The sequence below is a fragment of the Notolepis coatsorum genome (genome assembly GCF_963971535.1).
Source record: "Notolepis coatsorum genome assembly, chromosome: 2".
NCBI classification, from domain to species: domain Eukaryota; kingdom Metazoa; phylum Chordata; class Actinopteri; order Aulopiformes; family Paralepididae; genus Notolepis; species Notolepis coatsorum.
This window is the reverse complement of record NC_140166.1, coordinates 128,490,768-128,502,529: the sequence shown is the minus strand read 5'-3', so window position 1 is coordinate 128,502,529 and position 11,762 is coordinate 128,490,768. Positions and strand designations below refer to the sequence as shown.

Here is an 11,762-nt window from a genome sequence, read left to right as displayed (position 1 = left end):
CACATTCTACCAAATTAACCAAATATTGTTTTGCGGTGGAGTATCTGAGAATTATTTGCGAATAGTATCTGACCCAGGTTTGTTACATAGTAATAAAATGGTTTTAACAAATAAACCCATGATTTTCAGTTCTAAGCAGTATCGAGCTGTGATTTTCTTATTGTGCGTGCCATCATCGTGGAAACAAGACAAGGTTGAAATTCTGGATGAATGCATAACGGCTGACTTTATTCAGTGTCTTTACATTTTGTTAAATCTATGCTGAGTCCAGCAGTGAGAGGGGGGGGGGAAAGAGAGTTTGTGAGTGAGAGAAAATGTATGAAAGTGAGAGAAAAAAGGGAGGGGGAATAATCACTTCAGATTAGCTGTGAAGGGAGATATGGAGAGGAGTATGATAAATGAGACACGTGAGGAGAGAGGACAGACAACTGTATTAGGCGTTGGTTGCCAGAATGTCTTCGATCCATGGGAGCAACGTGCAGAGTTTGACGTAGACACCGGGGGAGTTGGGCTCGGCACAACCTCGACCCCAGGACACCAGACCGTGGACGTTCCCCGAACACACCAGAGGACTGCCAGAGTCGCCCTGAGACAGACAGACAGACAGACAGACAGACAGACAGACAGACAGACAGACAGACAGACAGACAGACAGACAGACAGACAGACAGACAGACAGACAGACAGACAGACAGACAGACAGACAGACAGACAGACAGACGCAGAGAGAGGGAGTGTGTCAATACAACTACAATGAATGGTTTATTTCGAATAATATAAAATAATCAAAGAATAACAATGAAAAAATACAAAGAGGATTTACTGTAAAAAAAAGAAGAAAAAAAAGTTAAATAAAATAAGGAATAGGGCGGCCGGGTAGCGCAGCGGACTAAGCGTCTGTCTACCACCACAGAGACAGTGGGGATCGAATCCAGCTGTGGTGCCTCCGGCTTGGTCGGCCGTCCATACTGACACAATTGGCAGTGTCAGCGGGTGGGAAGCCGACGTCTGGGTACTATAGTCAACTAAGATTCATTCTTTTATTTTAGTTTTCATGTTGAATGTGTGTTATTTCTGGGGGAATTATAGAAGCACATCTCTGGCGTCACAATAATATTTGCAGATTTGCTCTTTGATAGAGTTGTCAATTGAAACAGACATAATCAATTATAGTCCACGAAATCCCATCGCTGTCAGTCAACTAGGAATTTTTAGCGGGCAGGAGGATGTACTGTGTAGATCCCTCCACATACTATAGAATGAATGGAGCCATTGTGAGAGAGAACTTACATTGCATGCGTCTCTGCCTCCCTCCATGTAACCAGCACACATCATTCTGGCGGTGATCATGCCAGGGTAGGCATTCTCACAGTCCTGGTCCTCCACTACAGGAACCTCCAGACACTGCAGACGGTGAGGCAGATTGACTGGAATAGATGGAGATAGAACACACAGATAGACAGACAGATAGATTTGAGGTTCAGGTTGATTCCACGAGTATGTCCAAAGTATGGACTTTGTGCAAATATTAGGGATGCTCGATATTGGCTTTTTTACCGATACCGATATACCGATATTGTCCAACTCTTAATTTCCGATACCGATATCAACCGATATCAACCGATACCGATATATGCAGGGTTTCCCCCCCCAAAAATGGAATAATTTCAGGTAATTAACATTACATATCTCTTGTTGTGGAATTAACACAACATTATGCATACTTTTGACAATAAATAAAATCAGAATTTGTTCTTACTTGCTTGCCTGGGTAAATAAAGGTTATAGAAATGTAAAAAAAAAAAAAAAAAAAAATTGAAAACCGATACCGATATTTTCCGATATCACATTTTAATGCCGATATCGGCCGATAATATCGGTAGGCCGATAATATCGGACATCCCTAGCAAATATCCATGCGAAGGTTCTGTGTGATCAAGGTCAGTATTATGAACTCACCCTCCTCTCCCATGGCAGTGTTACCCCACCCAGACACAGAGCAGGAGACACCTGCATCTGTGCACCCCTCGGGCAGGGAGATGGGCGCCACGGCCGCGGTCACCGTCACAGGGTGGTAAAGCTTGATCAGCATGATGTCATAGTCCAGAGTCTGGTAGTCGTAGCTGTGGGCAGAAAGAGGACCAAAGGGTTTGAGTTAAATCCTGTAAAATAGGACAACAGAATCAATCATGCAATCGTGGACAAAAAGTGTAATGCACAACATAAACTGAGAGAGATGAAGAGCCATATACGTTTTCAGAGGAACACTGTTTTCAAACTTAATTATCTAAAGATGGTAAGTTGAGTGTTCTGTTCACTCATAGATGAAGACAGTCGAGGTTGAGTGGTTTCTTGTGATATATCACATTCTCACTCCAAGTTATATCTTCCCAACTGCAAATACATGTCCAAAAGATTTCAAAACAGACTTATATGGTTCTTCAGTGCAATAGTTGAATTAAAGTCGGCCATTCCTGTGCCCCAGGACAATTCAGTCAATATTTATGAACATGCACCACATCTCCTGGAGCTAGATATCAGAAAGAGAACGTCCCTGATGTCACTGGCATGGGGCTGGTCCCTGACTTTGTGGATAAAAGACGTAAAATGTTGATTTCTCACACCCACATGAAGTTTACCTGTATATTTTAGAGTTTCTAACAGGCCTGGACCAGAATTCAAACATCTTTAGGATGTAAAGAGTCCCACCCCCCAAACAATCAGTTTATTGGACACTGATTTTACATCCAGGAGGTGACATCACACATATGCGAATAATACCCCGATTTGATATGGTCAGAAATTCACGGATTCAGCCTTTAAGTAGACCAGTAGTCACAATGGTTACAGGGTCACAAAAAACGCCATCATATTTTAGAAGTTAGAATTATTATGCGACGGAGAGCACCCACTGCTCATTGATGAGCACGCCGCCGCAGAAGTGGTAGCCGTAGTTGAGAGATGCCATGTAGGGACGGGAGGCGTGTGGCTTTTTCCCAATCCAACAGTGCAAAAATGCGGAAGCATTCGTCACCGCACGCCACTACGGTAAAGCGCCTTTCTTTTCAGGCCCGCTTTGGGAGCTGTCGCGCGGAAATAGGCTGTCTATTGCCATTCTCTTTGACAAACTCTAACCTTAACCAGCTCCTTAACAGCGCCTAAACTTAACCGTTCTAACCTTAACCAACTCCGAAACAATGCCTAACCTTAACCTTAACCATGCCTAACCTTAACCATAGAAAGAATATTGCCATTCTCTTTGACAAACTCTAACCTTAACCAGCTCCTTAACAGCGCCTTGTAGTGACTGTACATAATTCACACGGAACTCGTTGGGAATGGTAGTTCCCCCCGGACGATTTATAGGGTGGCACTTCCGGCCACCGGCATTCTTATTTTACTGTCGATACGACTACGTCGATTTGTTGTTACGCTGATGAATAAAGAAATTGAGTTTAGCTTCGAGACACCGCCTCCGACTCCTTCTTCTCAGCGCTACACTGGTGACCCTGACATTAGTCTCGAGGAAGTTTCCGAGACGGAGAATACGGCGAACATGGCAAACAACGCTGGTTTTCTCAGACTGCCTGAGTTTTGGGAGCAGTCGGCGGCCGCGTGGTTCGCCCAGGCGGAGGCGCAATTCGCCCTACGGGGAATCGTGGAGGACGCCGCTCGATACTTCCACGTCGTCTCGAGTCTGAACAACACTACGGCGGCGAGGACGGTAGGCTTCATTACCGCTCCGCCGGCCCGGGATAGATATGAGGCGTTTAAGACGCACCTGCTCAGGATTTTTGAGTTGTCGCCGTCTGAGCGGGCCCGACGTTTGTTGGATATACGTGGCTTGGGAGACAGCAAGCCGTCGGCGCATATGGAAATGATGCTGAATCTACTGGGCGCCGAGCAGCCGAACTTTTTATTTAAAGAGCTGTTCCTCAGACACATGCCGCCACGGGTACAGACGGCGCTGGCCAATACAAACATTGTGGATCCCCGTGCTCTGGCGGAGGAGGCAGATCGGTTCTACCTGGCCACGCAGCACTTAGCCCCAGAGGTGCTGGCCCCGACACGGGCGCACATGCCCAGAGGGGGAGGGGCGAAGATGGAGAGGGGCGCCGCGGCCGACGGCAATAATGACACAGGCCTGTGTTATTTCCATGCACGCTTCGGCGCGAAAGCAACGAAGTGCCGCCCGCCTTGTACTTTTGTCAGGGCGGGAAACGCCAACACCTGCGCCCAGTAGCGGCCGTGAGCGCAGGTACGTCGAACAGGCTACTCTTCATTAAGGACACACTCTCTGGTCGAGAATTCCTCTGCGACACCGGGGCACAGAGGAGCGTCCTACCGGCGACGGTGGTAGACACCGCCGGCGGGGGGGGGGGTCCGCGACTGACGACCGCCAACGGTAACCCGATCCGCACCTACGGCACGAGGACCGTGGAGTTGTGTTTCGGGGGACAGCGGTTCACGTGGGAGTTTGTCACGGCCGACGTCTCGTTCCCACTACTCGGGGCGGATTTCCTCTGCGCACATGGGCTCCTCGTGGACGTGAGGCACGGCCGCCTGGTAGACGCCCAGACGTACGCTTCCTTGACTTGTGTGCGCAATGAAGTGGTATACAGCGGGCTGGCCAGCTCGCTCGCAGAAGGTGACGTGTACCAACGCCTACTGCGGGAGTTTCCCGGCTTGACACAGCCTACGTTCTCGGCCGCGACCACCAAACACGGGGTCGAGCATCACATAGAGACTCAAGGAGCTCCCGTGTACGCTAGGGCCCGCCGGCTCAACCCTGACAGACTAGCAGTCGCTAGGTCAGAGTTCGCCAACATGGAGAAGTTGGGGATTGTCCGACGCTCGGACAGCCCCTGGGCCTCGCCGCTGCACATCGTGCCCAAACCGGACGGGGGATGGAGACCGTGCGGGGACTACAGACGCCTCAACGACGCTACCACGCCAGACCGCTACCCGGTCCCCCACATCCAGGACTTCTCGGGGCACCTGGCGGGTAAGCTGTTCTTTTCGAAGGTAGACCTGGTACGCGGTTACCACCAAGTGCCGGTGCACCCCTTGGACGTCCCGAAGACGGCGGTGGTAACACCCTTCGGTCTATTTGAGTTCCTACGGATGCCGTTCGGACGGAAGAACGCGGCACAGTCTTTCCAGAGGCTAATGGACTCGACGCTCAGAGACATGCCGTTTATTTTTGTCTACCTGGACGACATCCTCGTCGCCAGCTCCTCGCCCGAGGAGCACCTTGAGCACCTACGATGCCTCTTTACGAGGCTGGGCCAAAACGGCCTAATCATCAACCCGGCTAAGTGTCAGTTCGGGTTGACCTCCATACGGTTCCTCGGACACCTCATCGACAGGAGGGGGGCCGCCCCCCTCCCGTCGAAAGTGGAGGCCGTTTCCGCTTTCCCACGACCCCCGACGGCCCGGGCGCTCAGGGAATTTCTCGGGATGGTGACGTTTTATCACCGGTTCATCCCCCGGGCGGCCCACACCATGCGGCCGCTTTACGAGGCGCTGAAGGGCAAGTCCCCCAACCAGCCGGTCGACTGGACGGCCGAGAGGACGACAGCCTTCGCGGCCACCAAGGCGGCCCTGGCGGGTGCAGCCATGTTGGCTCACCCGTCACCGGGGGCCCCGGTCGCCATTACCACCGACGCGTCAGACTACGCGGTGGGCGCAGTGCATGAGCAATACGTTGACGGCGCCTGGCAACCGCTGGCGTTTTTCAGCCGTCAACTGACCCCCAGGGAGCGCAAGTACAGCGCATTTGACAGAGAGCTCCTAGGTCTCTGGTTGGCGGTGCGCCATTTTCGTTTCATGCTGGAGGGCCGGGAGTTTACGGCCTTCGTCGACCACAAACCCCTCACGTTCTCCATGTCCAAGGTGGCTGAACCGTGGTCCGCGCGACAACAGCGCCAACTCTCGTACATTTCCGAGTACACGACAGACATACGGCATATCGCCGGGAAAGCCAACGTGGTCGCAGACTGCCTATCCAGGGTCGTCATCGGAGCTGTGCAACTGGGCCTCGACTACGTCGCCATGGGCTCGGAACAGGCCTCCGACCACGACATCCAGGCCCTCAGGACAGCGGATACCAGTCTGCGCCTCAGAGACGTCGCGATTGGCGGCTCGGGCGCGTCCCTGCTCTGTGACCTCTCCACCGGGCAACCCCGGCCGCTGGTCCCTATAGGCTGGCGCAGGCGGGCTTTCGAGGCTGTGCACGACCTGTCTCACCCCGGTAGGAAGCCTTCGAGCAGGTTGGTGTCACAGAAGTTTGTGTGGCGGGGGCTCAAGAAAGACGTGAGGGCCTGGGTCGACGCGTGTGTGTCCTGCCAACGGGCTAAAGTGCACCGACATACCAAGGCCCCGCTTGTGACATTCGTGGTTCCCGAGAGGAGGTTCGACCACGTCAATGTTGACCTCGTGGGCCCGCTTCCTTCCTCTCACGGGTTTACCTACCTGTTCACTATGGTGGACAGGACCACCCGATGGCCGGAAGCCGTTCCCCTCGCCTCGACGTCTTCTTCCGACGTGGCCCGCGCCTTTATCAGCACGTGGATCGCACGTTTCGGGACCCCGTCTGACCTCTCCTCCGACCGGGGCTCGCAGTTCACCTCAGAGCTCTGGAACGCGGTCGCCAGCGGCCTGGGGGTTAAGCTGCACCGTACAACCGCGTACCACCCGCAGGCCAACGGGCTATGCGAACGTTTCCACCGGTCCATGAAGGCGGCGCTGCGCGCAGGCCTGACGGACGGCAACTGGGTGGATAAGCTGCCGTGGGTCATGCTCGGACTTAGGAGCGCCCCCAAGGAGGACCTGCAGGCCTCGTCCGCGGAACTGTTATACGGCCAGACATTGCGCGTCCCGGGGGATTTCATTCCGGACGCGACAACCCCTTGGTCCGCGGCCAGCCAGCGTTCCACCCTGCGAGAAGCGGCTCAGACCTTCGCCCCGATTCCCACGTCGCAGCATGGTACCCCCGTTTCCCGGGTGCCGCGCAGCCTGCACACGGCGGAGTATGTTTTTGTTCGCCACGATGCGCACCGGGGGCCCCTACGCCCCCCTTATGATGGCCCGTTTAGGGTCCTGCGACACGGTAACAAGGACCTCATGGTCGACATGGGCGGTAGGACGGAGACCGTGTCGATAGACAGGATCAAGCCCGCTCACATAGACGTTTCACAGCCTTTGGAGTTGGCCCTTCCCCCCCGCAGGGGTCGTCCGCCGTTGCCCCGGGTGCCACCGCCCACAGAGCCACCGGCGGCCTCACCGATGCCAGCGCCCCCGGGTGTCGGTGAGGGTACGGGCGCTTGCGACGCTTTCCCCTCTCCGCCCCCGGTTTTCCACGCTCGCCGAGGCCGTTTCGTGCCCCCGGGTGTCGTGGACGGCGCGGGCGCTTATGCCACTCCGCCCTCCCCGCCCCCGGCTTTCCGCACACGCAGGGGCCGGGCAATTGTTCCCCCACGCCGGGGGGATTTTGACTATGGGTGAATTCTGGGGGGGCTTGTGTAGTGACTGTACATAATTCACACGGAACTCGTTGGGAATGGTAGTTCCCCCCGGACGATTTATAGGGTGGCACTTCCGGCCACCGGCATTCTTATTTTACTGTCGATACGACTACGTCGATTTGTTGTTACGCTGATGAATAAAGAAATTGAGTTTAGCTTCGAGACACCGCCTCCGACTCCTTCTTCTCAGCGCTACAGCCTAAACTTAACCGTTCTAACCTTAACCTTAACCTTAACCATGCCTAACCTTAACCGGCGAAAGAATACACGCACCTGAGCGAGCACGCCGCCGCTGGGCGCTGCGTGAAGGAAAATGAAAGGCGCATTACCGCACGGCACTACGGTACCTCCGATGACGAATGCGGAAGCATTTTTGCACTGTTGGATTTGGAAAAAGCAAAAGGCGGACGGCGGTGAGGCTCACAGTCCTCCCCTCCAATGATCCTCCCATCCTCACGGGGCACTGCCGCTGCAGACACGGGAGAGAGAGAGAGAGATTTTGATTTTATTTTATTAGGGATCCCCATTAGCTGGTGCGATAGCAACCAGCTAGTCTTCCTGGGGTCCACACACAAAAAAACATAATATACAAAAACAATCACTATTGCAAAAACTAAATTATTAAAAGTCAGTACACACAATGCATAATGAAACTACTGTAACAATTAAGATAGCTACAATTACATTAGTGTAAAACAAAAACAAAAAATTACTTTACAGTGTTAAAAACAATTTAAAAACAATTTAAGATTCTTTTAAAAAGTGAATCTACTGTAAATGCAGCAGAGGTTCCGAGGCAGGCCATTCCAAAGAGTTAATGCTCTAAAAATAAAAGATCTCCCCAAAGCGCTGGTTCTAGGACCTGGCAATTCAAGCTGCCCACTACTGGAACCTCTAGTGTAATGCTCGTGCGCAGTATTACTAATAATCTGATTATGTATAAAAACAGGAGTTTTACTGCTCATGACCAACTTGAACAGCACAAGTATATTAAAAGACAATCTATTTTCAACGTTAAGCCAAGAGAGGCGGGCATGCATACGGCTCACATTAGACCTTAGTGAGCAGCCTAGTACCAACCGTGCTGCCCTGTTCTGGACCACCTGGAGCTTCCTGAGGTCACCACTGGCAGCAGATGACCACATTGCAGAGCAATAGTCAAGATGACATAAAACTAAACGGGCAACAAAAGAAGCACATTTCCTGGAAATACCAATTGCTCTTCACATTTTTAAAACAATATAATTAATATGCCAAGACAGAGTGCAATCCAGCATCACTCCAATGAGTTTAGTACTTTCAACTTGTTGAACTGCTGAATTACACAAGTTTAAATGAAGCTTTGGATTTGTAGATAACCTGTGCCTTGTTCCCAGCACAATACATTTAGTCTTGGAGATATTAAGGACAAGTCTATTACATACTACCCAGTCATGCACAACTTTAAGTTCTCTACTCAAAACTTCATTAAGTACATTGCATGATGGTGCAGCGTAATACAATGTTGAATCATCTGCATAAAGAACTGTTGTAGCACATTTGGTAGCCCAAGATAGGTCATTAGTAAATACAGAGAAGAGCAAAGGTCCTAGGCAACTTCCTTGCGGCACGCCACACTCTAGACCTCTGCTACTGGACAGGCTGCCATTTAGATACACCTTCTGTGATCTAGAGGACAAATAACTTAGTATCCACTTTAAAGCAGAAGAGTTAAAACCATAACATTTAAGTTTCTCAACCAGTAGACAATGGTCCAGCACATCAAATGCAGCACTAAAATCTAACAGCACAGCTCCCACCAACATAGAGTTATCTATAGCTTTAAGCCAGTCATCAGTCATCTGTATCAAGGCAGTAGAAGTAGAGTGACCAGCTCTATAGGCATGTTGAGAATCTGTTGCAAGCTTGTTTGAAACAAAATACTCTTGAATTTGTGAATGCACCAACTTTTCCATGATTTTGCTCAAGGCAGGTAAAATACTTACAGTATAGGTCTAGAATTTCCCTCATTAAAAGCAGCTTTGGTATCCTTAGGTAAAGGAAAAACCTTAGCCTCCTTCCACATCTTTGGAAATAGGCCCACATCCAAACATCTATTCATAATATGACATATAGGAGATGCTATGATACCAGCAGTCATTCTCAGCACTTTACTATCCAGGTTATCTAGGCCTGCTAACTTACTATCAGGAAGAGAGAGAGAGAGAGAGAGAGACAGCGATAGAGAGATTTAGAAGGGAGAGAAAGAGAGAGAGATATTTAGAGGGGAGATAGAGAGAGTAAGAGAGAGAGAGAGATTTGTCTTAAGGCCTGCATAACTTTTGATATTTTACTATGTGTTACCACAACCGGTTTTACGTGTGTGTGTGTGTGTGTGTGTGTGTGTGTGTGTGTGTGTGTGTGTGTGTGTGTGTGTGTGTGTGTGTGTGTGTGTGTGTGTGTGTGCGTGCGTGTGCGTGTATTATACTGTACAGTATGTGTGGGTGTACTGTGTATGTGTGTGCGCCAAAGTGGGCGTACATGGAGATGCGTGCTGCATGCATGTGAGTGTTAATGTGAGTGTGTATAATGTATAATGTATAATATTGGTCTATTTACTATATGGGTGTATTTACCAGCAGCTCCCACCAACAGTATCAGGGCCAGCAGTTTCATAGCGTCTGGTGAAAGCTGAATCAGAAGACACCTGGACACACCCTGGATTCCATTTATATTCTACCCTCCTGGCCCAGCTCCCTTCTTCCCTCCCCCTGAACCTTGATGAACCTTTCTGTCCTCGAACACTCTGCCCCCCCCCCCCCCACCGTCCTATCATGTCCCCGTTCCCCTATCTGCCAAGGCCCCCAAACACCTCTTCTGTACATCTATACACCTCAATTCCACACATTGGGCTTGTGATGACTATCAGCAATCAGGCTTTTGGACCGCCGCCATCCCTCGTTTATTTTCCAAACGTTGCCCTTGAAAGTAAAGCCGCCATGAAATGTGAGTGAATAAACATCTGTGATGTTGGCACTGAATAGTAGCAAACTATTTGTTTTTCCACATGTCTGCAAAAGATTGTAAGAGGTCTCACAGCAGGTAATTAATGCTAAACACTCCATGATGCAACACTCCATGATCACAAAACTCCAGACCAGACACACACAAAATATGTATATAGTGTATATGGTCTTCTTTTAAGGTAAGATTACATGTAGCCCTCTACCAGTGTACAGTATTACATACAAATTCTATTATATTATGTTTGATTATATTCATACAATACACAGCACAAAATCATGTTCCACATCCTGACTTTGCTTGACTAGCTATTTTACCATCACGGTTCAGGTTAGGGAACACCACCCAAATTAAGAATTGAATACGTTATTAGCAAAGTACAGTATTTGTGACCGAAGTAACACTCTTGTGATGTCATCAGGTATAACATATGGAGCTGTTCTATAGACAATGAATGGGAGTGATTTTGTGGACCTACTAAATCTTTGTTTGAGTTTTTATAACTAAATGAGCTTAATTCTATAGTAATGTTCTCAGCTCTGAAACAGAACATTTTGCTGTATACTCATATTCGCCTGGGTGCTCTCAGTGTCATCTTTACCGCATCTTCTCCAATTCATCTATGAAGCAGCTTCAGACTTTATACCTGATCACATCACAAAATTGCACAGAATTAGGAGAGTTGTTCATGTTCACTGATATTTATTAACTGACTTAGATCACAGGAATAACATGCATAATCCTTGGGCGTAGTTCCCCTTTAATGGTAGGGTAGGATAAGATAAAGATAAGAAACTTTATCATTATGTAGCCACCTGAATATGTCTGACTATTAATCTAGTAATCTTTTGCATTCCCTGTGTTCACGAGGACGTTGTAACCGGGTGACCGCTCTTGATCATCCCTACCCGGACATGGACACTTAACGTGCGGTTCTCTTTGATCCTCCCTACCCCGACATTGACTATTAACTTGCTGCTCTCTGATTCTCCCTATCCTAAACATTGACGCTTCATAGTGAGACAGGATACAGGTGCCGCCAGGGGGCCGGACGACGCTTACGGTTAGCCTGCCGTTGGGTACTAACCGAAACCTTCTGTAGCGCCTTCCGAACCTGTTTCCACGTCCTGCGACAGCGAGCCACATGTGCCTGGGCCGAGGGCACCTCCGCCTCCTGCTCCTGCTCGGGAAACAGAGGAGGTTGAAAACCATACTGGCACTGAAAGGGAGACA

At 49.9% G+C, this 11,762-nt stretch overlaps 1 protein-coding gene across 1 annotated transcript; it reads right to left on the bottom strand.

Moving 5' to 3' along the window:
* Positions 1 to 433: 433 nt before the first annotated feature.
* Positions 434 to 10,181, bottom strand: LOC311223511 (trypsin-like; the record flags this gene model as incomplete). Its single annotated transcript, XM_084308294.1, has 7 exons — positions 434 to 586; positions 1,291 to 1,427; positions 1,960 to 2,123; positions 2,375 to 2,394; positions 2,900 to 2,976; positions 7,936 to 7,995; positions 10,142 to 10,181. The coding sequence occupies 7 exons, from the start codon at positions 10,179 to 10,181 to the stop codon at positions 434 to 436; spliced, it is 651 nt and encodes a 216-aa protein (XP_084164420.1).
* Between the last annotated feature and the right edge of the window lie 1,581 nt (positions 10,182 to 11,762).